At 43.2% G+C, this 27,736-nt stretch overlaps 1 protein-coding gene and 1 long non-coding RNA gene across 2 annotated transcripts; both read left to right on the top strand.

Annotated features, from left to right (window-relative positions):
- Positions 1-6,138: 6,138 nt before the first annotated feature.
- On the top strand, positions 6,139-8,638 carry LOC120941362 (E3 ubiquitin/ISG15 ligase TRIM25-like). Its single transcript, XM_040354700.1, has 2 exons — positions 6,139-7,311; positions 7,375-8,638. The coding sequence occupies exons 1-2, from the start codon at positions 6,457-6,459 to the stop codon at positions 8,035-8,037; spliced, it is 1,518 nt and encodes a 505-aa protein (XP_040210634.1). The 5' UTR covers positions 6,139-6,456; the 3' UTR covers positions 8,038-8,638.
- A 6,374-nt stretch (positions 8,639-15,012) lies between these two features.
- On the top strand, positions 15,013-20,260 carry LOC120941637. Its single transcript, XR_005749572.1, has 2 exons — positions 15,013-15,403; positions 17,638-20,260. It is a non-coding gene; the product is annotated as an uncharacterized LOC120941637 (long non-coding RNA).
- The last annotated feature ends 7,476 nt before the right edge of the window (positions 20,261-27,736 follow it).

Below are 27,736 nucleotides of genomic sequence, written 5' to 3'. Positions count from 1 at the left end.
GTATTGCAGGGTATTTCGGGGTATTGTGGGGTATTGCTGGGTATTGTGGGGTATTGCGGAGTATTGCGGGGTATTGCGGAGTATTGTGGGGTATTGCGGGGTATTGCGGAGAATTGCGTGGTATTGCGGGGTATTTCGGGGTATTGCAGAGTATGGGGGCATTGCGGAGTATTTTGGGGTATTGCAGAGTATGGGGGCATTGCAGAGTATTGCGGGGCATTGCAGAGTATGGGGGCATTGCAGAGTATGGGGGCATTGCAGAGTATGGGGGCATTGCAGAGTATGGGGGCATTGCAGAGTATTGCACAGGGAGGGATGGATGGCTGGATCTGTGACTGCATGTGTCACAGATCCAGCCCGCAGCAGCAGCTGCTGCTGCTTCCGCTCTCTCCCCTCTCCTCTCTCACACTGTACCGTTCGGTACAGAGAGGAGAGGGAGGAACCGGCGTCATCACAAGACGCTGGTTTGTTTACTAGTGATCGCTCCGTCATTGGACGGAGCGATCACGTGGTAAACCGCCGCTATCAGCGGCGATTTACCGTGATCCGTGATCAGCCGGGTCCGGAGGACCCGGCGGTCACGGAGATTCCCGTGTGCGCGCCCCACAGGGCGCGCGGGAGCGCGATTCTGGGAGGACGTACATTGACGCCCTCCCAGAGTTAAGCAACCGCCTTGTAGACGTATTTCGTCTATAGGGCGGTTGTTAAGTGGTTAAAGTGGGAATTGTTGGAAATTCCTATCATTAAAATTTGGTTAAATATTTATTTGGTTATAAAAATAAAAATGGCTGTTGTGGCCAATTTTTACTCCAATTTACTGTGTCGGTCTCATTACTGGGTTGAAATGGTTATGGGGAAAATGGGGGGTGGTATAAAGGGAATTATGTAATGGAGGGGCACATTGAAACTACACTAGTCATGCACTCTCCAGCTCTCTAGCTATGTCCGTGCACACCTGCACTCTCTGGGTTCTCCCTTCCAAGCCTGGACTCCTCGGGAGGGTGGAGCCCAGAATGCTGGTCCCGAGTCTCCTATCAGGCCCACACACACCTGCACAATCAGTGTGCTGATCAGCTCTTAGGCTGGGTTCACACTACTACACTACTTTCATCCTACTTTGCTCTGTGTTCAATGTTTCCCTATGAGAGCGTCTTGTAGCGTCCTACACAAGTCGGTCCGACTTTGAAAATGCTCCCTGTACTACTTTTGGTCCTACATTGATCCTACTTCAGGCCCATTGAATATCATTGAAGTCGGACCAAAGTAGTATCCTGTTCATGAAAGTAGGATGGATGTAGGACCAATGTAGGATAAATGTAGGACCAATGTAGCAGAGCAAAGTATGATGAAAGTAGTGTAATAGTGTGAACCCAGCCTCAAGCCTGAACCCAGGACTGGGGATTTTATTAACAATGGAGGAAACTGCAATGCCAGTTTCCTCTGTAAACTGCAATCTTCCTAGAGCCCCTCAACCAGTCCAGTTGAAAACCCTGGGTCACCACACCCCTGGGGTACCACACTACTACAATATATATATATATATACACACACACACACACACGCGTGTTTGAGCTTTGTTGTGCACACCCTAATGCGATAGGCTGCGCACGCCTATGTTCCCAACACACACAAATGTGAACGCAGGCTCAGATTCTCAGAAGAGATGCGACGGTGTATCTCAGGAAACACCGTCGTATTTCTCTTTTTGGCCCCGGGTATCTATGCGTATGATTCCTAAAATCATTTTCCCATAGATACGGCGTAGATCCGACAGGTGTAAGTCACTTACACCGTCGGATCTTAGATGTAATTCTACGCCGGCCGCTAGGTGGCGTTTACGTTCAGTTCTCATTTGACTATGCAAATGAGACTGATACGCTGATTCCCGAACGAATTTGCGCTGCGTCGTCGTAGTTTACGTTGTTTCCGTAAGCGTAAGGATACCCCTGCTATATGAGGGGTAACCTTACGCCAGTCCGCCGTATGCCATGTTAAGTATGGCGTCGTCTTTTTCTGTCGGTTACGTTGTTTTACTAAGTCGTCCGCGAATACAATTTTACGTCAATGACGCTCACGTCGGCGTCATTGACGTTTTCCGCCCGGTGCATGCGCAGTTCGATCGGCGCGGGGCGCGCTTAATTTGAATACAAGCCGCCCCCTTTGAATTACGTGGCCTTACGCCGGGCCATTTACACTACGCCGCCGCAAATTACGGAGCAAGAGCTTGGAGAATACGGCACTTGCTCCAGTAAGTTGCGGTGGCGTGGTGTAAATGGCTTACACTACGCCGCCGCCGATTCTATGAGAATCTGGCCCTCTATGTCTCAGTTACATTGGTGGTCAGTGTGAATCTTCTCCTTACATTGGGGCTTTGTGTACAATCCTTTCATTCACACTAGTGGCCAGTGTGAAGGTCCCCCTTACATTGGTGGTCAGTGTAAATCCCTCTTTACATTGGTGGTTAATGTGAATGCTCCTATTATATTAGTGGCCAGTGTAAATCCCCATTACATTGGTGGTCAGTGTAGAAACTCCTCTTTATATTGGTAATTGTTAATAAAATCCAAACTTGAACTTGTGGTCAGTTTACATTGGTGGTCCATGTAGAAGCCCCCTTTAAATTGGTGGTGAGTGTAAATCCCCCTTACATTGGTGGCCAGTGTAGAAATCCCCCTTTATTGGCTGTTGTGGTAAAATCCCCCATTACATTGATTGTCAGTGTAAGTTCTTCATTACATTGGTCATCAGTGTACATTTCCCTTTACATTGGTGGTAAGTGCAGAATTGCCTTTACATTGGTGGTCAGTGTAAATCTCCCATTACATTGGTGGTTGGTGTAGAAGTGTCACCTTACATTGGTGGTCAGTACAAATCTCCTTGACAATAGTTGTCAGTGTAAATTCCCCCTTACATGGAGGTCATTGTATATTCCCTCTTACACTGGTGGTTGGTGTAAATGCTCTTATTACATTGGTGTCAGTGTAGAAATCCCTCCTTTCTATTGGTGAGTGGCGTAACATACCCCATTACATGGTGGTCAGTGTAAATCCCCCCTCACATTGGTGGTCAGTGAAAATCCCCCCTCACATTGGTGGTCAGTGTAAATCCCCCCTCACATTGGTGGTCAGTGTAAATCCCCCTCACATTGGTGGTCAGTGTAAATCCCCCTCACATTGGTGGTCAGTGTAAATTCCCCATTACATTGGTAGAATCCCCCACTATATACTTGCCAAAGATTTCCAGCTTTGCTCTACATGATTCAGAATTTGCCACAGTGTACTGCCTCCTAACTAATCCCATCCCCCACCACTTCCATCCCCCCCTCCCCCATTGCCACTGATGCCAGGAGTCCTAGGAGTTTTCTGTCTATTGATGGGTCCCCTCACCTCCCCAGTCCATGGTGTGCAGGCAGTGAGAAGATGATGTGCTGTAACCTTTAGCAACCAATCAGTGAGCAGTAATGCTGTGCACTAACCTCTTGCAACCAATCATTGAGCGGTAAGGATATGCAGTAACCTCTAGGAACCAATCAGTGAGCAGTAATAATGTGCAGTAACCTCTAACAACCAATCATTGAGCGGTAAGGATATGCAGTAACCTCTAGGAACCAATCAGTGAGCAGTAATAATGTGCAGTAACCTCTAACAACCAATCAGTCAGTGGTAAGGATGTGCAGTAACCTCTAGCAATCAGTCAGTGAGCAGTAATAATGTACAGTAATCTCTAACAACCAATCAACAAGCAGAAGTCCTGTGCTGTAACCTCTAAAAAATAAACAGTGAGACATAATGTGTGCTGTAACCTCTAGCAGCCAGTCAGTGAGTGGTAATGATGATACACTGTAACCTCTGGCAACCAATCGCAATCACTGCCTGATCTGATTCAGTAAACTGATTTTGAATCTATTTATTGTATGTCTCAAAGCATGCGGAGAGCGAAATTGCATGGAAGACGGGGCCCAAGAAAATGTTTGACCAGGGTCCAGTCAATATTAAAGACGGCCCCTGTGGGGGAGCTACAGATCATTGAGGGAACCATGAATGCCGACATGTACTGTGACATATTGAAGCAGAGAATGATCCCCTCCCTCCGGAGACTGGGCCGCAGGGCAGTATTCCAACATGATAACGACCCCAAACACTCCTCCAAGATGATCACTGAAGCTGAGGGTAATGCCGCGTACACACGATCGGAAATCCCAACAAGAAAAGTCAGATGTGAGATTTTTGGCGGAAATTCCGACCGTGTGTAGGCTCCATCTGACTTTTTCTGTTGGAATTTCCGCCAACAAAAGATTGAGAGCAGGAAAATCCGCTCGTCTGTATGCAATTCCAAAGCACAAAAAACACACATGCTCAGAATCAAGCAGAAGAGCCGAACTGCCTATTGAACTCCATTGATCTCGGCTCGTCGTACGTGTTGTACGTCACCGCGTTGTTGGTGGTTGGAATTTCTGACAAGATTTGTGTGACCGTGTGTATGCAACACAAGTCTGAGCCAACATTCCGTCAGAAAAAAATCCACGGTTTTCTTGTCGGAATTCCCGATCGTGTGTACGCGGCATAAAGGTAATGGACTGGCCAATCATGTCTCCAGACCTAAACCCTATTGATCATCTGTGGGGCTCCTCAAAGGGAAGGTGGAGGAGCGCAAGGTCTCTAACATCCACCAGCTCTGTGATGTCATCATGGGGGAGGGGAAGAGGACTCCAGTGACAACCTGTGAAGCTCTGGTGACCTCCATGCCCAAGAAGGTTAAGGCAGTGCTGGAAAATAATGGCGGCCACACAAAATATTGACACTTTGGGCCCAATTTAGGCATTTCCACTTAGGGGTGTACTCACTTTTGTTACCAGCGGTTTAGACATTAACCACTTAAGACCCAGAACGAAATGCAGCTAAAGGACCTTGCCCCTTTTTGCGATTCGGCACTGTGTCGCTTTAACTGACAATTGCGCGGTCGTGCGACGTGGCTCCCAAACAAAATTGGCGTCCTTTTTTCCCCACAAATAGAGCTTTCTTTTGGTGGTATTTGATCACCTCTGCGGTTTTTATTTTTTGCGCTGTTAACAGAAATAGAGCGTCAATTTTGAAAAAAATGCAATATTTTTAACTTTTTGCTATAATAAATATCCCCCAAAAATATATATAAAAAAAACATTTCCTTAGTTTTGGCCGATACGTATTCTTCTACCTATTTTTGGTAAAACAAAATCGCAATAAGCGTTTATCGGTTGGTTTGCGCAAAATTTATAGCGTTTACAAAATAGGGGATCGTTTTATTGCATTTTTATTGATTTTTTTTACTACTAATGGCGGCAATCAGCAATTTTTTTCGTGACTGCGACATTATGGCAGACACTTCGGACAATTTTGACAAATTTTTGGGACCATTGTCATTTTCACAGCAAAATTATTGTGAAAATTACATTTGCAGTTTGGGAGTTAACCACTAGGGGGCGCTGATGGGGTTATGTGTGACCTGAAGTGTGTTTACAACTGTAGGGGGGTGTGGCTGTAGGTGTGATGTCATCGATTGTGTCCCCCTATAAAAGGGATGACACGATCGATGCTGCCGCCACAGTGAAGAACGGGGAAGCCGTGTTTACACGCGGCTCTCCCCGTTCTTCAGCTCCGGGGACCGATCGTGGGACTCCAGCGGCGATCGGGTCCGCGAGTCCCGCGGTCACAGTCACGGAGCTTCGGACCGGGTCGCGGGAGCGCGTGCCCGCGACCCCACGGCTGGGCTTAAAGGACAATGTACCTATACGTTGATGTGCCCAGCCGTGCCATTCTGCTGACGTAAATCGGCGTGAAGGGGTCCTTAAGTGGTTAATGGCTGTGTGTTGAGTTATTTTGAGGGGACAGCAGATTTACACTGTTATACAAGCTGTACTCTCACTACACAACATTGTAGATACAAAGTGTCATTTCTTCAGTGTTGTCACATGAAAAGATAGAAGAAAATATTTACAGAAATGTGAGGGGTGTACTAACTTTTGTCAGATACTGTATATAACTCTGTGTGTAATGGATCTATATAATATATGAGTTAAAAAATGTTTTATTGAATTATTGAAATAAATGAACTTTTTGATGATATTCACATTTTTTGAGACGCTCTTGTATATCTCTCAGGACAGGTTTCTTTTACCGTTGGAAATAATTTTCTCCTAAACACAAAAAGCATCAACATGCAAATATCTATCACACTGCATTATATAACTTAGTTTTGTGCCTCGTCTGCAGAAGTCATTTAAAGCTCCAAATCGGTACAATGTGTATCAACATGTAGGACATATACCTTCAATATAAACATTTATTTCTCCACAAACTTCCTCAAGATAAAAGCTGCAAGACCAGCTCAGCCCCTCCCTGTGCCGAGGAATGTGAGACGCCCTTTAGATTTTCCTTGTCGGAGACTTTTTACTTTCATTTCTCTCTTCTGCTGTCAGCGATGGCGTCTGCTGATCAGAGACAGGAGCTGGACTGTTCCATCTGTCTGACCACATATACAGATCCTGTAAACCTGAGATGTGGCCACAACTTCTGCCGGGTCTGTATTGATCGTGTGTTGGATACACAGGGGGGGTCTGGAGGATATTCCTGTCCTGAGTGCAGAGAAGAGTTCCGGGATCGGCCTGCACTGCACAGGAACATAACACTACGTAACATAGTGGAGACTTTCCGATCTACTCAGCTGGAAGAAGGGAAGACTGGAATCTTCTGTACTTATTGCTATCACTCTCCTGTACCTGCTGTTAGATCCTGTCTGCATTGTGAAGCTTCTCTGTGTGATAATCACCTGAGAGTCCACAGCAAGGCACCAGAACATGTCCTAACTGATCCCACCACTTCCATGGAGAACAGAAAATGCTCCATCCATAGGAAACTTATTGAATATTACTGCACTGAGGACTCTGCCTGTATCTGTGTGACCTGCAGGCTGGATGGAGAACACCGGGGACACAAGGTGGAGACTCTGGATGAGGCCTCTGAGAATAAAAAACAGAAACTGAGAAATGTTCTTCAGAAACTGATGACAGAGAGAGAGGAGACAGAGAAAAGAGTCCAGAGTCTGCAGGATCGCAGGAGGAAAGTACAAGAAAAATCAGAGAGAGTCACTGCCCTGTTCATAGAGCTCAGGAGACATCTGGAGGACCTGGAGGAGAGAGTCCGGAGGAACATCTCCAGCCAGGAAGAGCGGATCTCATTGTCTGATCTGATCCATCAGCTGGAAATAAAGAAGGAGGATCTGTCCAGGAAGATGGAGGACATTGAGGAGCTGTGTAACATGACTGACCCACTGACTGTCCTACAGGAATCAGACACAGGGGACTTGTGTGATACTGAGGAGGGAGATAATGAGGACAGAGAGAGACATGATAGACTCCTCCATGATGGAGGGGATCTGGGTGTGTCTGGAATCTCACACACATTACACACGGGGTTATCTTATATGATAAAAGAGGTAAATGTATTCTTCAATATACAGGAAGCTTCAGACATATTATTGGATGTGAACACAGCTTATAATAATCTACAGATATCAGATGACATGAAAACTGTATCCTGGTCAGATATAAAGCAGAATCGTCCAGAAACACCGGAGAGATTTCAGAGGTGGTCCCAGGTATTAAGCAGTCAGAGATTTTCCTCGGGGCGACATTACTGGGAAGTGGATGTCAGAGAGTCAGAACATTGCAGAGTCGGGATGTGTTATCCCAGTATAGAGAGGAGAGAATGGCAGTCAGGGATTGGATATAATAAGAAGTCCTGGGGTTTGTGGAGGTCTAGAGGTGAGTGTTCTCTAATACATGACAATAAAGAGATCATCATATCTCCCGATCTCTCCAGTAACAGAGTCAGGATCTATGTGGATTATGAGGACGGGGAGCTGTCCTTTTATGATCTGTGTGACCCGATCAGACACCTCCACACCTTCACCACCACCTTCACTGAGCCCCTCCATGTTGGGTTATGTGTAGGAAAAGGTTCTATAACAATATCTGGGGGTGAGGGGCGACGTGAGAAATAATAATATAACAGAAAATCTGCCCAAATCTGCTGACATCACAGAAATATGAATCTGATGATTTTTAACCAACAGAATAATGCAGTAGATTCATATTCCAGATGTCATAAATCTAAAGGTTCCCAACACAACCAATCACAGCATTGAGAAATCTCAGCACAGGGAAGTGTGATTTATTCTCTTATAGTGACAATAATAAGATTTGGGGTTTTCAGGGGTTCATTAAGGGTTAGTGGTTATGATAAGACTAGGAGATATTATCATTGATTTATGATTTGAATGATTATTCAAAATTTTCGTAAAATTTAATATACAATATTGCAGCTTGCCAATACTTAGATGTGCTGACTGCATTAGTTTTCTTTTTTCAGACGTCTTTTATTCTTTTCTATTTTTACCTAGAGATCCTGCCAGTAACACACTTCCTTCCTGGGGTGTCACCACTCACTCATAGTACTGCACACTGTAGATTTTGAGGTACTGTCGCTTTTTGGCGCTGTTTCACGAGCGTACGCAGTTTTAAAGTGTGACACGTTGGGTATCTATTCACTCAGCATAACATCATCTTTTATATTTTACCATATGGATAATATATTGTGTTTTAAAATTGTGTTTGTTTTAAAATGTATTACGTTCTTTTTTTTTTTTTTTTATTTGCATTTAAAAAACCTTAGTTACACTTACCGGTGACGGTATTTCTACGAGTCTTTCAGGACAGCACTTGGAGAGAGCGCAGCTCCACCCACTTCCCAGGAAACACTGCAGCTATAGCTTTAAATTCCGCCCACTTCCACCATGACCTCAGTTGTTAACGAGTACCTCCGGCCATGCTGAAATTAGATAAGCAGAACAAAGCAATAATACATGTTAGCATTTATACATTCACCTTTATAAAACCAAGGGAGGGTTATCGGTGCTGTCCTGAAAGACTCGTAGAAATACCGTCACCGGTAAGTGTAACTAAGGTTTTCTCGTCTCGTCTTTCAGGACAGCACTTGGAGATGATAACCGAGTACTTACTCTAGGGTGGGACCACCGCTTGCAGGACCTTCCTGCCAAAAGATTGCTCCGCTGCTGCGAGCAAATCCATTCTGTAATGGCGAGTGAACGTAGAAAAACTCGTCCACGTGGCTGCTTTACAGATATTTTCTGGTGAAGCTCCAGCTCTTTCCGCCCAGGATGTTGCCATTGCCCTTGTAGAATGAGCCACCACTCCCGTGGGAGGTTCCATATCCATGGCCTTGTAAGCCTCATGGATAGCCATACGAAGCCACCTAGCTAAAGTGTTTTTGGAAGCTCCATAGCCTTTCCGAGCTCCCGAGAACAACACAAAGAGAGAATTTGCTTTCCTGAATTCACTAGTGATCTCTAGATAGTGTACTAAACACCTTCTTACATCCAAAGTATGAAAATCTCTCTCCTTTGGACCAGATGGATCTGGACAGAATGTAGGAAGAACTATTTCTTGTGTTCTATGAAAAGCTGATGCTACCTTAGGTAGGAAACCCGGATCTGTCCTTAACACAACCCTATCCTGGAAGATGGTCAAAAAGGGTTCCGGGGGAAAGGCGTAGCACAAGCGGAAGGACCAACGCTGGGCTAACGCATCCAGTCCCTCTGCTTGGTCCAGCCTGTTGAGGGAGAAAAAACGTGGGACCTTTGTGTTGGCTTGAGATGCGAACAAGTCTATTTGGGGAGTTCCCCACCTGTCCACTATTTCCTGAAACACCTCTTGGTTTAGGCTCCATTCTGACTCCAGAACCCTCTGTCTGCTCAAAAAATCCGCCAGATGGTTCAGGTCGCCCTTCAGGTGTACAGCAGACAAGGATGCCACGTTTACTTCTGCCCAATACAGAATTTGCAAGGCCAGATTCAGTAGGCACCTGCTTCTCGTGCCCCCCTGCTTTGAGATATATGCCACTGCCGTGGCATTGTCCGATAGTACTTGGACATGTTGACTTTGAAGAGGCTGACTGAAGGCTCTTAGTCCCATAAAAATGGCTCTCAACTCCCTCCAATTGGAGGATCTCCTGGACTCCTCCCTTGACCAGGATCCCTGGGCCATCTGTCCCTCGAGATGGGCGCCCCACCCCCAGGAACTCGCATCCGTTGTTAGGATCTTTGTCGTGGGAAAAGTCCATAACAGACCCAGACTCAGATTTGCTCGAGTCCTCCACCACCAAAGTTTTCTTTTTACCTGAGGTGGGATCAAAAACTGTTTTTCCAGGGATTCCCCGAAAGCCCAGTTTTGGAGGATCGCCAGCTGGAGATCTCTTGCATGGAGACGGGCCCACTGAACTGCTGGAATAGAGGCTGTGAGGAGACCCAGAGTGGACATAGCTGTCCGGACAGTTATTGGGAGATTTGTCTGTACTGCCTTTACTGCTGCTTGTACTTTGACAATTTTTTCCTCCGGAAGGAAGATCTTTTCCTGAACTGAGTCTATGGAATACCCCAGAAAAACTATCACTTGAGAGGGCACCAGGTTCGATTTTGCTTTGTTTAAAATCCAACCCAATTCCTCTAAATGGGACTGAGTCCTCCTCAGGTCTCTGAGCAACCGATCCTCTGATTTGGCAAACAGCAGGAGGTCGTCCAGGTATGGGATCACAGATACTCCCTCCAACCTGAGTGGTGCTAGTGCTTCTGCCACTACCTTCGTGAATACTCTGGGGGAGGAGGAGAGCCCGAAGGGGAGGGCTCTGAACTGGAAATGTTTTACTTCCTTCCCTGTCCTGATCGCCAAGCGAAGGAAGCGTTGCGATGAGGCTCTTATTGGGACATGCAGGTATGCATCTCTCAGATCTATTGAAGCAAGAAAGCATCCTGAAGGGAGAAGCTTCCTTACTGAATAGATGGAGTCCATCCTGAATTTTTTGTAACGGATTGACTTGTTCAGGATTTTTAAGTTCAGAATCAATCTGAACTTTCCTGACGGCTTCCTCACTAAGAACACGTGGGAGTAACACCCCAACCCTTCCTCGTGCTGGGGAACAGAAGTGATAACCCCTTGCTGAAGAAATTCTTCTATTAGTGTCATCATTGCCTGAGATTTCTCCTGATCTTTTGGCAACTGAGTCACATAAAACCGGGATGGTGGATTTTCCGAAAATTCCAGTGCGTAGCCCTCTGCGATCACCTTCAGGACGAACGCACTGGAAGTTGCTACTTCCCACTGTGGGAGAAAGGACTGAAGACGCCCTCCCACAGCTGGAAGACCGTCATTGAGGTTTTGAGGGCTGACTGGGGGAATGAAATAACACCCCCGGCTTGCCTCTGCCCCTCGGGGGCCGCCAGGACTTACCACCTCTCTGTGTCTCCTTTGAATTTTGGGACTGGAAAAAAGAACGAAAATTCTTCTTGTTTTGTGGCACTACTTTCTTTAAAGGGAAAGCTTTCTTCCTATCTGCTGTTCTGTCTAGGACTGCCTCTAGACCAGAACCAAATACTAAGTCCCCCTCAAAAGGCAGACCACATAGCTTCACCTTTGAAGCTGCGTCTCCTGACCAAGTCTTAACCCATAAGGCTCTCCTAGCCGAGTTAATTAAGGCCGAGGACCTAGCTGACATCCTTATTGACTCCGCTGAGGCATCCGCCACGTACCCTACAGCGTTGACCAATACCGGTAAGGACTCCAGAAGTTCCTTGCGAGAGGTACCTGCTTCAATATGGCTTTTTAATTTATCCAGCCAGTGTTCCAGGTTCCTAGCTACTACTGTAGACGCCATAGCAGGCTTAAGGTTGGCTAGAGTGGAATCCCACGCCTTTTTGAGAAGAGCATCGGCTCTCTTGTCCATGTTATCCTTTAAGGCACCCATGTCCTCAAAAGCTAAATCTGTGTTACGTGACACTTTTGAAAAAGCTGCGTCAAGTTTGGGTTTCTTATTCCAGACCTGCGCTTCGTCTTCATCAAACGGGAACCTTCTCTTCAAAGATTTAGAGAAGAAGGGGGCCCTCTCCGGATCCTTCCATTCCCTCCTGACAGCATCCGATAGAACTTTATGTACTGGAAAGGTCTTGTGTTTAACCTCATCTAACCCCTGGTACATTTTGTCGTGAAGCGACAATTGGGCCTTATCTTCCTTAATATTAAGGGTAGCATGAATTGTTTTTAGGAGATCGTCTACCTCCTCTAATGACAATTTGTAACGAGAAGAGGATTTATCTCCATCATCGTCCTCTTCTACATCAGACCCTGAAACCACACTCTTAGGCTCCTCATCCTCAGACTCACTAGCTACCCCCCCCTGGGAACTAGTGGAAGCCCTAGGGGTAGAATGTGAAACCGGACGTTTTTCTAGGAAGGAACGGAACGATGAAAAAGTCTGTTCCAATTCCTTCCTAAAGGAGGAAAGCATCTCCTTTGGTTGTTCAGAGGGTGCACTGGCAGAGGCTTCCTCTCTAACCAAATCTGCAATGCAGGTTTTGCATAATGGCTTATGCCATGAGCCTTTAAGGGAATTTTTGCAAACAGCACACTTCTTTTTAGGTGGTGGCAATGCATCCTTAAGTTTTTCTTTACATTTCTGCAAAACATTAAAAGACAACAATACTATGCTTACTTTTGTTATCCAAACATTTAGTAATAAATATGCCACCCACAGCAGTGAACAAAACACCCAGTTCCCATCACCACTGTGCAAACACAAACAAGCATTTCTCCCAAAGACATACACCAGGGATAGTGCTGCAGGCTCCCCTCCCCCTAAAGGGGCAACAGGAGGGACACAGAACCCAGGAAAGTGGAACCGCTGTTCCTACCTGGGCCAGGCTGGTGCTTGTGGCTCCCGCTCCCGCCACCTCCGCTGCTTCAGCTGTCTCCATCACTCCCAGCAAATAGCAGCCGTCCGGTTCTTCCATCTTAAATTTTCCCGGTTAACCTCGTCGCCACGAGGACCGGAAGTGCACCGCCGAGGCCGCCTCCCCTTCTGCGCTCCAGCAGCTGGAACCGGAAGCTGCCGCGCACCGTCGGAAGTTCCGCCCCCCCGGAAATGACGTCGCCCGCCATCCGGAACGGCTCCACGTGAACCCGGAACAGGCACCTGACCTGTTCCTTCAGCCCACGCTAGCCGCCTACGGGGGCAGACACCTCCAGCAGCCTTCGCCCTCACTGGGCCCGAGAAAGGGGAGAGCACCGAAGCATCCCCCACCCGTCAGAGGGGATGCTGGGTCCGCCTGAAAACAAAAACCAACCGACCGCAGGTATGCTTTTTTCCATCTCCACCTGGAGAGAGTACAGCACACCCCTGGTTCCCTGCAGCGCTTCCACCATGGCCGGAGGAAACACAACAACTGAGGTCATGGTGGAAGTGGGCGGAATTTAAAGCTATAGCTGCAGTGTTTCCTGGGAAGTGGGTGGAGCTGCGCTCTCTCCAAGTGCTGTCCTGAAAGACGAGACGAGAAAATGCTGTGCAAATATAAAGATTGCAACACCCACCATTTTATTCTCTAGGGCCTCTTCTTAAAACAATAGATAATGTTTGGGGGCTCTAAACAGTTTTCTAGCAAAGCAATGCTGATTTTTAATGTAAAGTATGGTAGCTGCGCTGTGAGGGAGGGAATGGGAAGGGGAAGTGAAAAGGGAATGAGGAGTGAAGGGATCGTGGGTGAACTAAACAGTGAAAAAAAAAAGGGGTTATCTGAAGATACTACAATGAACAGTACAGATGAAAGTGAACAAACACCTATAATCCTGTAAAGATTTAACAGTGAAAATACATAGTAAAATGCCTACTACATATACAAACATTTTGGGGAAAAAAGGGATTGGATCACCGGGTACAGACAGACAGACAGGGCCAGATTCACATAGAGATATGACGGTGTATCTCCTGATATCTCCTGATACGCCGTCGTATCTCAGAGTTGCGTCGGTCGTATCTATGCGACTGATTCATAGAATCAGTTACGCATAGATATGCCTAAGGCCCCGTACACACGACCGAACATGTCTGCTGAAACTGGTCCGCGGACCAGTTTCAGCAGACATGTTCGGTCGTCTGTACAGCCGAGCGGACAGGATTCCAGCGTACATTTGCCCGCCAAACCGTTTTCGAGCGGACAAATGTTTCTAAACATGTTTAGAAACATGCCCGCTGGAATCCTGCCCGTCGGACATGTTCGGTCGTCTGTACAGACTTACCGTACATGTCCGAGCGGCCGCCATCCCTCGCATGCGTCGAATGACTTCGACGCATGCGTGGAAGCATTGAACTTCCAGGGCCGCGCACGTCGCTGTTATATTCTAAAATCCCTTCCGGAAGGATTTTATAAAGAATATATATATTCTTGTTAATATGAATGAATGTGAGACTGTTTGAGCTAGTCATTTTCTTATGTAAATTCGCTGGATTCGATATTTGAAACTCCAAAAACGTATAAGTTTGAATATGAAATATATATATATGTTCATTTGAAATGTTTAATGTTTTAAGTAAAGAATTGTATTTGATTGGAATGTGTTCTCCTATTGAGGTAATTCATATGGCTGTTTCTCAGTGATTGATTAGTTAGGCCACATTCTGTTTAGACTGTGATTTTAGCTGTGTAGACCTTTCACCTTTTCTTACCTAAACAAGCCATTTCCTCTTGAGATCTACAGAATATTTAGACTAGGTTCTCAGGAGACATTACCTATGTAAAGGTTGAGATAGATGTAAAACAGATGTTGTATCAGGTTTTCATTATAAATCACGCCCTTTGGGAGGGTATATTTCTGAGCGCGAAATTCAGACAAAGAAATGTCTTTGAGATATAAACTGAAGGTCTGCCAGCTGGGGCAGAACTCGCTCTTCAGCCATCTTGAAGGACTCTCTCAGGCACCATCAAGAGGAGTCACTCAGATATTTTGCAAGCATACAGAAGCAAGTCTTGGAACACACATCTGATTAATTTGAAATTCTTATTTTTTGAACTCTTATTTGAAGCTATTTTTATACATTTAAACTGTTTTTGTACTTATGTTAAGTGTGTACATTAAACACACGTTTTTTATTCACGAATCTGTCTCACGATCGATTTAATAGCAGTAAGTGTGCTATTTAAATATAAGCCAAGTTATCAACTTTATTTCATTGGCTAAGCCAGCCAGGCTTTGAACGATTTTCAAATTTTATACCACTTTCTCAAAGTGCTATCGGAGAGAAGTAGAGTATTGAGTAATTTTTGAAACGTTTGACGAGAACCTAGAAGTCAACAATCAGCCAGTCGCTCATTTTGTCGCAGTTTTTTTACAACTGTCCCTTATATCGAAAGGGGGAACATGTTAGTACTGAGAGAAACTACGGAAAGAGTTTGACGAGAGCCTAGAAGTATTGATGTATCGTGAATGACCTGGAAGATTCGTAGAACACGGAAGACTTCTTATTCGGTGAGTAAAATCATGGAATGTTTTAAATGTTCAGCAAATGAATGTCAAGGTTTATCGAAACAGATTTGTTATTCTGTTTTATGGAAGTCGTTATATTTGCAATGTTTAGAATCTAATCTGGCTATTGATGCAGAGAGATTCTCGTTAGCTAAAATTAAAAGGAAATTAAGTAATGTAATGAAACTAGTTACAGATTTTAATTCAATGATTTCTGAGGTAACAGAAATACATTCAGAGGACACTTCGGGTAATGCAGGCAATATGCAAACACATGAGAATGTATCTACTGCAGCTAGTTGTTTAAATTGTGGAACTGTATGTAATTATGTTGAGCGGAGTGAAAAAACGCAGTCAGATATAGTATTAACAGAATTTGCTCAGTCCTCAGATAAAATGGAGGAGGTATCACATGCAGGGAACCAGAATAATGTTATTGCAGCAGACATTAGTAAAAACACAGTGAATGTTTTTGAAAGCATTTCAGGCAATAGTGACAAGGAATGTGTTACGTTTGTTCATTCTAAGAAGCAATGTGTTTATCCATCGTCATATGCACAGAGAAAGCAAGTTTTCAAATGTTCTTTATGTCGCAGGAAAGGTCATATGGCAAAATTTTGTTGGTCAGTGAGTGACAGGAAGTCACATAATTTCAAAACTTCTCCAAGGCGTTATGAAGTTTACTCTGTAAGATGGAGTAATCATAGGAGGTATAATTTTCAAGTTAGACAAGAAGAACAATATTATTTAAAGTACAATAAGCCATTTGTTACTTCTAATGTTACGCTGGGAGGAAAAAATAGGCATGTTCCTTAGTGAGCGGCATGGAATTTATGATTTTTGGTTATGACTTTTTGGCTATGATTTTTGGTATTGCATAAGGATTATTGAATAAGGTTTTGATGTAAGTTCGACAGATTTCATGTTGGGAATCAGAAAGTTGAATATTTTATTTTTCTGGCAGAATTGCAGACAATTCTGAAAGAAGAGATTTTAAGTGGAATATATGTAACGTCTAGCTCATGAAAAGTGAAGTGAAATTTTAAGGAATATTAATTGGTTTAGGAAAAGAGACAGAATTTATTGTTTCTTTACTTGTATAGTGTAGTGGATGTGCATTGTGCAGTAAATGTAACATATCATATTGAAGTTTTTTTAAGACATGAAGGGAATTGATTTTAATGATAAAAGAATACGTATTAATAAGGAAGAAATTTATATATGTGTATGTATGTAGTGTTATTTGTTTCAAACATTGAGTACAATATATATTATTCCTATCTCAGCTCTTCACAGTCCATCCTTAGTAATTTTGGAGTAAGTGACATACATCCTTGTGATTTAAATTTCGCGGGGTTTTGCTTCCAAAGCTCTCCTTTGTAAGAAAAGGTGGGGGCCAAAGGGAGACATGCAGACGTGCTGACAGCCTGATAGGAATCACACACACACACTTTTGAAAAATCACACACACAAGGAAGTTGATCCAGTTTGAAACACATACACATACACACAATATATATATATTTATACTATCTTTATTAGTATTTTGAGGTTACTATTTAAGAGACTTTAGCAAAGGAAGTAGGTTTTACATGGTGAAATGGTGATTCAACCTGAATTGGTATAATTGTTGCAAGGAAAACAAACACACAGATACCCTAATTTGCTGAAGAACAGAAAAAGGAATTTTTGTTCCTCTACAGGTTGATTCGACATCTTCTATGGTTCATGAGAACGTTGATGTTGCGTCATGACTTTCAATGGGTTTTTGTGTCTTGTTATATCTCAACACCTTCAGGGAATTCACTAAATTCATTCATGAGAGTTTAGGTCACTTTGGTAAAAGAATAATTGTTTGATTTTCTTATAGTAAAGTTTTATTGGGACAAAATGGAATACATAACAGACAGTGTAATTTAATCTTGTTTTTTTTTTGAGTAGTGTCAGAAGTATAGCATCTTCTGAAACACTGTGAATTTTATGACAGGAAGGAAAATGTCATTTGGTTTTTCAATGAATTTTTTTTTGTCTACGATGCACAGAGGGGCAATAGAGAAAACATAATGATTAATGGTGGAAGTTCAAAGACCTCTCAATTCAGTGGAATATGCACGTAGACAACAAAAATATGGATATACATTGATTAGTGAAAATGGTATATTATGAGATGATAATGTTAGTTTATGAGATAAAAATTTATATTTTGAGATAAATGATACTGCTTTTCTTTTTTCTAGGAATGATTTTTACAAAAATTGATCAAAGAAGGAAAGATGACTACAAAAGAGATGAAAAATCTTAAAGAAAGAAAGTTGATCATCATCGTCATCGTCAAGGGATTCATTTTTTTTCCCTATTGACATTTTTATCAGTGGTAAAATATATCACAAACTGTTCCAGCCATGTAGAGGTTAACAGGATTGACAATTTTCTCAAAGACATTACAGTATTAAGAAGCAAAAGAAATGTGGACAATGATATTAATGTAGATAACAAATTGGATAGGTTTAGATATACCAATGTCAATACAGCTGATGATTTGATTGGGTATATAGCTGTAGGACAGGGGTATGAGCATTGTATGGAATTATATTTCATTCATAGTAATGAGGTGGAAATCGAAGTTAAAATAGAGTCGAAAACAAGTTTTGTTAAAATGCAAGGATTTTATAGGGTTAATAATTTAACCAAGATTTTTGAATGTAATATACTGAAAAGAGCTTTTTGGACATTATTTGTAAAAGGTAATGATTCAACAATTTGGTCTGGAGATGTCAATAATGATGTGGTAAGCTCTGGGAAAATATTTTTTCCAGTAGACCAGTATTATTACCTTTTTCAAAGTTTTGTACAAATATTAAATCCAAAACATTTAAAAATAATTGGAGATAAAAAGGGAGACATTGTAAGAAAATGGGATTTTAGAGTGATAAGGAAGTTTGCTCAATTACGAGTCAAAATTAGCATTACTGTGGTAGATATTATTGTTCCAGAGATAAAAGTGTCACCACAGTCTTTAAAAGTCATTGAAGGTGAAGATGGATTGAATTTGAGGTGTAGTACTCAAATTTATTTACCTCAAAGTTCATTGTTAACTTGGAAAAGGAATGGTGATTTTTTGGGTAGTTTTTTCCACAGTACAACTAATATAATTCACAAAGGAATTTTTGGTAATGTGAATTGGATCAATGATAAATTTATTTATCATCAATCAGGTGTATCTTTAAATGATACTGGTATATATGAGTGCTGCATATTAATAGAAGGCTATCCCTTGAAATGTGCTAATGCAAGTATAATTGTCATGTCTCCAGGGAAAACTCCATGTGTTGGTAAAAACAGTGTTTTTGCTAATCCCTTCCAGATTAACCATTTACAATCCAGAGCTCTATTGAGAGAAGGAACATTCGTCATTATATTGTGGAACTTTAATATTTCAGAATGGAAAATTTCTACAAGGTTTCCACAATGTCAAAGACATTTGGTTAATATGGAATTGGGTATTGAAAGATGGTTTGGAATCAATAGTCATAACAGAAATAGACGTGGTATTGTCGAAGGAGCCCTAGGGGGCATAGGTGTAATTGGCAGCATTGCAAATAGTATGGATATTAACACGTTAAAATCTGATCTTGAGTCAGCAGGTTTAGTGGGAAGTAAAGGTTTTAAGATCCAAAGAAACTTAAATCAGATATTAGAAGATATGGTTATTAAAACAGCCAATGTAATGGGTCCATCCATACTACATCTTCAGAATATTACTCTCAATTTAATGACTAGTGAAGAACATTCACATATTGCCAGATTATGTTTAGAAATTCAAACAGAATATTCCACTAATTTTAAAATAATTGCACAAGCTTTTCAGAGTGGAATTACCCCTCTTGGTATATTGCAGAATTTACCCAGAGAATATGCATATGCAAGAAATCATACTGATTTATGGGTAAATAAATGGTTAGGATGTAGTCAGGATGTATGTTACAGTTCTTCTATGATTCCTATAGCAGGGAGAGAACAAATTTTGGTTCCAATTACTGTTTTGGGATTACCAATTAGTGATACTCAATTATTATTTTATAAATTGCAGTATACAGATTTTGCGCTTAACAAGGATAATTTGGAATTAGAACAATTAGATTTGTCATCATGTTTACAATTTCAGTCTAAAGTTCTTTGTTTACCTAATCAAGATAAAAGTATATTTCATTCTTGTTATCATAATCATACATTATGTTCTGCAAGAATAGAAACATTTGAATCTTCTTCTGAATTAACTACTCTTGTAGATAAAAGGAAAGTTTGTTTTCAGATCATGAAAGATACAGAAAGGGTTCAGACTTTCTTTTCCTCTTGCACAAACACAGAAAAAATAAAAAGGGGATTGTATTGTGCAGAAGGTGATTTAAGGGCCATAAATGTAAATGGTATAAGAACTAATTTATCTCATCTATCATTGAGAAATGTTAGTGTTAATCCGACACTATATAATTTGTCTCAAATAGATGAGTTTCCGTGGAGGGAATGGGTTAACGTAATTCAAAAGGATCAAGGTTTATTAATGGCTCTAGCTAAAGAACTCAGGAATGCAGAGATATCGTTTAAACATGAGCAAGGGAATTTGCAAGAGGTAGTTCACCAATGGTCCACTTTAACTGGTTCCAGTTGGTGGCATCAATTTAAAAACAGTATATCTATTTGGGGAAAAACTTCAATTACTTCCGCAGCAGGAAATATTTTATCACATCCTATAGTTATTGTTTTTATTATTATTATGTTATGCATTATATATCAATTATTTTTAATGTTTAGAATGAAAAAACTGTATAAGCAAATCAGAAATGAAATCAAGAAAGGTGACGATATGTTGCAAAATAAGCTTAAAAGGAGATTAGGTTTTGGAGTTGCAAATTCGATGACAGGTGACAATGCATTTGGAGTTATTAGATCAAAGTCAGAGTGTTTGTGACATAAATGGGTGTATAAATGATTAGGAAATATGGTCATTATTCATATTTCAGAGGGGAATGTTATATTCTAAAATCCCTTCCGGAAGGATTTTATAAAGAATATATATATTCTTGTTAATATGAATGAATGTGAGACTGTTTGAGCTAGTCATTTTCTTATGTAAATTCGCTGGATTCGATATTTGAAACTCCAAAAACGTATAAGTTTGAATATGAAATATATATATATGTTCATTTGAAATGTTTAATGTTTTAAGTAAAGAATTGTATTTGATTGGAATGTGTTCTCCTATTGAGGTAATTCATATGGCTGTTTCTCAGTGATTGATTAGTTAGGCCACATTCTGTTTAGACTGTGATTTTAGCTGTGTAGACCTTTCACCTTTTCTTACCTAAACAAGCCATTTCCTCTTGAGATCTACAGAATATTTAGACTAGGTTCTCAGGAGACATTACCTATGTAAAGGTTGAGATAGATGTAAAACAGATGTTGTATCAGGTTTTCATTATAAATCACGCCCTTTGGGAGGGTATATTTCTGAGCGCGAAATTCAGACAAAGAAATGTCTTTGAGATATAAACTGAAGGTCTGCCAGCTGGGGCAGAACTCGCTCTTCAGCCATCTTGAAGGACTCTCTCAGGCACCATCAAGAGGAGTCACTCAGATATTTTGCAAGCATACAGAAGCAAGTCTTGGAACACACATCTGATTAATTTGAAATTCTTATTTTTTGAACTCTTATTTGAAGCTATTTTTATACATTTAAACTGTTTTTGTACTTATGTTAAGTGTGTACATTAAACACACGTTTTTTATTCACGAATCTGTCTCACGATCGATTTAATAGCAGTAAGTGTGCTATTTAAATATAAGCCAAGTTATCAACTTTATTTCAGTCGCCGTGTCATCGTCGCGGCGACGGCTCGGCCTCGTCACCACATATCGTGTAAGCGCGGATTTCTGTATGATGGTGTGTACAGCCATCATACAGAAATCTCCGGGCGGGCATGTACGCTGAAAACGGTCCGGCGGACCGTTTTAATTGTACATGTTTGCCCGTGTGTACGAGGCCTTAGATCCGACAAGTGTAACTGTGTTACACCATCGGATCTTAACTGCAATTTTAAAATGGCCGCTGGGGGGCGTTCTCGCTGATTTACGCCGAGAATATGTAAATCAGCGAGATACGCCAATTCACAAACGTACGCGGGCCCGACGCAGTCACTTTACGCCGTTTACGTAAGGGTTTTCCCTGCGTATAGTTACCCCTGCTTCTATAAGGCGCAGCCAATGTTAAGTATGGCTGTCGTTCCCGCAACGAAATTTGAATTTTTTACGTCGTTTGCGTACGTCGATTCACAAAAGCGCTGGACGCAAGTTACGCTCACGCCGAAACCAATGACGTCCTAGCGACGTCATTTGGAGCAATGCACGCTGGGAAAATTTCAGGATGGCACATGCGCTATTCAATCGGCGCGGGAATGCGCCTGATTTGAATAGTACACTACCCCTTGCCGCGGAATTTGAATTTTGCTGGGGGATTTACAATACGCCGCCGCAAGTTTGGAGGTAAGTGCTTTGTGAATTACCCACTTGCTTCAAAAACTTGAGATCCGCTAAACTATGTGAATCTGGCCCAGAGTCTGAAGTTTTAATACGACTTTTTAATTAATACATAATTGCATTAAAATAGAACTATAGGCAAAAGTTTTCATTTTGGATAGATCAAGAGAGGGTTATAACCCCCGTCAGATTTTTTTGTTTACCATCTGTGTCCCATTGTGGAGATTTCCCTTCACTTCCTGTCCCATAGCCAAACAGGAAGTGAGAGGAAATCCCTGTAAATCGAGGGAATTTCTTGGGGACCCCCCAGGTCACCAGAACGAGCGTGCCCATTGGAAGATTCCCCTTCTATTACTGTTCCGGGGACAAACCAAAATGTGGGTAATTTCTTTTACTTTCAATGTTAATGGTAAAAAGGACCAATAGAGAAGGTGAGACCCCTTAACGGGGGGCACAGACTGCAATAAAAAATTGACAAGCGTTTAGTTCCACTTAAAGGCCCAGAAACTCGTAGATCGGCGTATCTCTGCGGCAGCGTAACGTATCCGATTTACGTTACGCCGCCGCAACTTACACGGGCAAGTGCTGTATTCTCAAAGCACTTGCTCCGTAAGTTGCGGCGGCGTAGCGTAAATCGTCCGGCGTAAGCCCGCCTAATTCAAATGTGGAAGGGGGGGGGCGTGTTTTATGTTAAACTACTGTGACCCGACGTGACTGACGTTTTTGCGGAACGGCGCATGCGCCGTCCGTGGAATTTCCCAGTGTGCATTGCTCCAAAGTACGCCGCAAGGACGTCATTGGTTTTGACGTGAACGTAAATGACGCCCAGCCTCATTCACGGATGACTTACGCAAACGACGTAACTTTTTCAAATTTCGGGAACGACGGCCATACTTAACATTGGCTGCGCCTCATATAGCAGGGGCAACTATACGCCGGGAAAAGCCTAACGTAAACGTCGTAACTTTACTGCGTCAGCCGCGCTTACGTTCGGGAATTCGCGTATCTAGCTAATTTGCATACTCGACGCGGAATTCGACGGAAGCGCCACCTAGCGGGCAAAAAAAATTGCAGTTAAGATCCGACAGTGTAAGAGACTTACACCTGTCGGATCTAATGGATATCTATGCGTAACTGATTCTAAGAATCAGACGCATAGATACGACGGGTCGGATTAGGACTTACGACGGCATACATAGCGCTGCGCCGTCGTAAGTCCTGGGCCTAAATGTTTTTTTTTTATGTGATCTCTGAGTTCAGCTTTAATTAGAAGACTCACATTTAGGTTGTTGTTGGTGGACACGGTGGAGGAACTAACCCCTATGCAGAAGAGGGGGGTTCAACAACTTTTACATTTCCACCCTGTTCTTGGACAATCAACATCTTCACATTCCATGGTGACTGGATGAAGGTGCCAATGCTACCTGTGTGGATAGAAATGCTATAGTATGGTGTGAGCCGTCTCTTCTAGTTACATCGTCCCATCCTTGGTGTCTCAATGGGATGATGTAACTAGAACAGGGGGGGGGTTCCACACCTTTCACTGTTCTGTTCCCACATGAAGGCGAATGAAGGTATAACTGATAATAGCTGTGTGACTTCTTACCTTCGTATCCAAGCAGTGGGGCAGACAGGACCGGCAGATGTTCAGGTTAGATGGATCCAGACTCAGACATGAAGATGAAATCAGCGTAGGTTTATTCAATCCAGATAAGACAACAAACGGTGATACAATACTGTTCTGTAGTAGTGGTATCAATGCTGACTTGTTAGAATATGTCCTGAGGCTAGCTGCTGTGGCTGCAGAGCTGCTGCTGAGCTGCTGCTAACTACTGCTGACTTCTGCGTGACTTCTGCGTGGTCAAAAACTGATGCCTTCTCAAGCCCAAAAATGTGGAGTGTCTAGTCACACAGCCATGAGGAGATACTGAAAATGGCTGCTCCCAGTGAAGAGACCTGCCCAGCAAGAGTCCACGCCTCCGAATAGAAAAAACTTTACAAACAAGAACAGGGACGTGTGGCATGCAAATTCTGGCCAGCAGATGGCAGCAGTGAAAGAAATGCATGAAAACAAACATGTAGAAATAAAGATTAATAATGTAATGTACAAATAACTACAAGGAGAACAGCACACTCCCCGTCTGAAATTTACGTAAGGAGATTTCACTATGACGAATGTCCATAAAAATATAATACAACCTGTAACAAAGAACATGTGAAATGCAATAAACATGACATAGTGGGTTGGCTGACCCATAGCGGGTAAAACTGTGAAGTTCGAGTTCAGTCCTTTTTCATCCTTCGGGAACGTTCTCGATGGGTAATATTAGAATGAGTTCGTTAATCGGCCTTGCAAAAGTTTTAAGCTCACCCTTCCTGAAGATCTTCAGCTCCACCTTTCGGACCTTGCCATCCTTGCTAGGAAGAACCCTTGTAATTAGTCCCATAGGCCAGGTGATCCTTTCGGTTTGTTGCTCCTTCATTAATACGAGGTCTCCTTCTTTCAAGTTTGGTTTTTGATGTTGCCATTTCCTCCTTCCTTGAAGAATATTGAGATACTCTTTACGCCATCTGTTCCAGAAGTAATCTGCCAGGTGTTGTACACGTTTCCAGTGTTTTTGGTAGATATTCCCATGGGTAAATTCTCCACTAGGCGTGAGCATATTGTCCGTTTTTTGGGTAAGTAGAATAGCCGGAGACAGTATGGCTGGTGTTTCAGGATCCATAGATACTGGCACAAGGGGTCTTGAATTGATGATAGCTGAAACTTCAGCGAGAAGAGTGACGAGAGTCTCGTGCGTAAGTCTTGAAGAGTTTACATCCATCAACATAGAATTTAAGATGTTGCGTGAGATCCCGGTCATTCTCTCCCAGGAACTCCCCATGTGGGAACTATGAGGAGGATTAAAAATCCAGGTGCAACCTTTCTCCGCCAACTGATCTTGGATAGGCTTAGTGTCGATGTTCAGTTCTCTACAGGCACCGATGAAGTTACTTCCCTGGTCTGACCTCAACTGTTTCACTGGTCCTCTGATGGCGAAGAACCGTCTTAAGGCATTAATGAGGCTGGATGTGTCCATAGATTCTATCACCTCTATATGAACGGCTCGCACACTCATGCAAGTAAATAGCACGGCCCAACGTTTACTGTTTGCGTGACCACCACGGGTTCTACGTGCAGACACCATCCATGGTCCAAAGACGTCTAGGCCAGTGTAGGTGAAGGGCGGCTCTGTGCATAGTCTATCCGCGGGCAAGTCGGCCATTTGTTGGTGTAGCTGTTTTCCTCTGGCTTTACGACAGTGCACACAGTCATGCAGTAGTTGGGCTACACGTTTCTTCATACCTATAATCCAAAGACCCGCAGACCTTAACTTGCCCTCAGTGATTTGTCTGCCCTGGTGTTCAGTCTTTTTGTGGTAATGTCGGATCAGCAACGTGGTGATATGATGTTTGCTGGGAATAATGACAGGATTTTGCTCCGCAACTCCTAGGTGGGCTTGATTCAAACGACCACCAACTCTGAGCAGGCCAAAAGTGTCCGTAATTGGATTTAAGTTAGCAAGAGGTCTTTTTATAGGAATCTGCTGTCTGTTGTTCAAGCACTTCCATTCTACGTTAAATTCCTGCTGCTGGACATGACGTATTATGAGAGACTCGCTATGAGAAATGTCCTCAGCAGAAAATGGTTTATGACAGATGTGCCAACCGTGACAATCTTTATCTTCTTGAGTGTTGTGATAACATCTGGCGATGTGCACTAACCTTGCAATGGTTCTGACAAGTCTCATCCAACTGGAGAAATGTTCAAAACGATGACAGTCAAGCCTGGAGGTCTGCTTTGTTTCAGTGACTAATGCGCTAACTTCGGCACGGATTTCTGGATCATTATCCGGATCCTGGATGCTGTAAACTTCCTGTTCACATTTGTCTGCCCGTCCTAGCAGAAACTCTGGGCCTGTAAGCCAAGTAGATTTAGCAAAGGAACCCACAGACGTAGGCCTGGTGGCGTGATCTGCTGGATTAAGTTCGGATGGTACATAGTGCCATTGTTCGGGTTTGGATGACCTCCTGATTCTCTCAATGCGGTTACTGACGTACACATAAAATCGTTTTTTCTGATTGTAGATGTAACCTAAAACGACCTTACTGTCCGTATAATACTGGACTTCGTCTACGTCGACATCCAATTCTTGTTGAATGAAGTCTGCGATTTCCAGCGCTAACACGGTCCCACAGAGTTCGAGTCTGGGAATAGTATAATCAGGCTTGGGGGCTAACTTAGCCTTACCAAAGACGAACCCGATGTGACTCTGAATGTTGGCGTCTGTCACCTTCAGATAGGCAACCGCTGCTATGGCCTCCGTGGAGGCGTCCGAGAACACGTGGAGTTCCTTCTTTACGCTGGAAGCAAGTGAGGTTTTAACATAGCATCTTGGGATGCGGAACTGGTCCAAAGCACACAAAGATTGTTTCCAGGCTTCCCATTTTTGCTCTTTGTCAGAAGGAAGAGGGGTATCCCAATCCTTGATGGTTTCTGAAAGCTGTCTCAGTAGGGATTTGCCCTGTATAGTGATGGGTGCTACAAATCCCAGCGGATCGAATAGGCTGTTCACCACTGATAGGACGCCACGTTTCGTGAACGGCTTGTCTGCGCAGCTTATTTGAAACCCAAAGGAGTCGGCTGAGAGATCCCATCTGAGGCCCAAGCTCCTTTGAACGGGTGGACTGTCCAGTCCCAGGTTAATGTCCTTGAATCCAGGTGCATGATCACCCGACTCAAAGGCCTGCATTACGGCCAGGCTGTTTGAAGCAATTTTGTGTAGTCTAAGTTTAGCTTGGTACAGCATGCTTTGAGTTCTTTTGAGCAGATTGATAGCCGCTTCCTCAGTTGGTAGTGATTTGAGTCCATCGTCTACGTAAAAGTCTTTCTCTACAAAGTCTCTGGCGTCTGTACCGTACTTTGATTCTCCCTCTAACGCAGTTCTCCGAAGGCCGTACGTTGCTACGGCAGGTGAAGGGCTATTTCCAAATACGTGTACCCTCATTCGGTACTCCACCACTTCTGCGTTAGTGTCGTTGTTTTTGTGCCACAGAAACCTGAGGAAATCCCGGTGGTCCTCCCTGACTACGAAACAATGGAACATCTGTTCGATGTCCGCGGTGATGGCGACAAGCTCCTTCCTGAACCTCATCAGCACTCCCACTAGGTTATTCGTCAGATTAGGACCTGTGAGGAGGACATCATTAAGGGATACGCCTTGATGTTTGGCGCTCGAATCGAAAACGACCCTAATTTGATTAGGTTTCCGTGGATGATACACTCCGAATGAAGGCAGGTACCAGCACTCTTCGCTCTTTCTTAGGGGTGGAGCTGGTTCTGCGTGGTTGTTACGGAATATTTTGTCCATAAAGGCGACAATGTGTTCTCTCATCTCAGGCTTGCTGTTCATGGTACGCTGAAGAGAGTTAAATCTGGATCGCGCTTGCTCCCGATTGTCCGGGAGCCTTACCCTGGTGGTTCGGAAGGGTAATGGAGAAACCCAGTGATTGGTTTCATCTTTAAAGAACTCACTGTCCATTATCTTAATGAACTCTCTGTCTTCTACTGATAAGGCTACCTTATCATCATCCTTGGTTGTGCGAAAGACTGATCTCCCCAAGTCGTCAGCAAAGAGGGGAGAAATGATGTCGGGTGGTTGTACGAGGTCTGGAGACTTCTCTTTCACTTCATAGTGATGAGGACACGGCTTAATACAAGTTGTGCGTCCGTCTCCACGCACGTACGTTTTGAAGGAGTCG

This window comes from Rana temporaria, chromosome 5 (assembly GCF_905171775.1).
Source record: "Rana temporaria chromosome 5, aRanTem1.1, whole genome shotgun sequence".
Classification (NCBI taxonomy): Eukaryota; Metazoa; Chordata; class Amphibia; order Anura; family Ranidae; genus Rana; species Rana temporaria.
The sequence above is the reverse complement of the archived record's forward strand: the minus strand, read 5'-3'. Positions and strand labels throughout refer to the sequence as shown.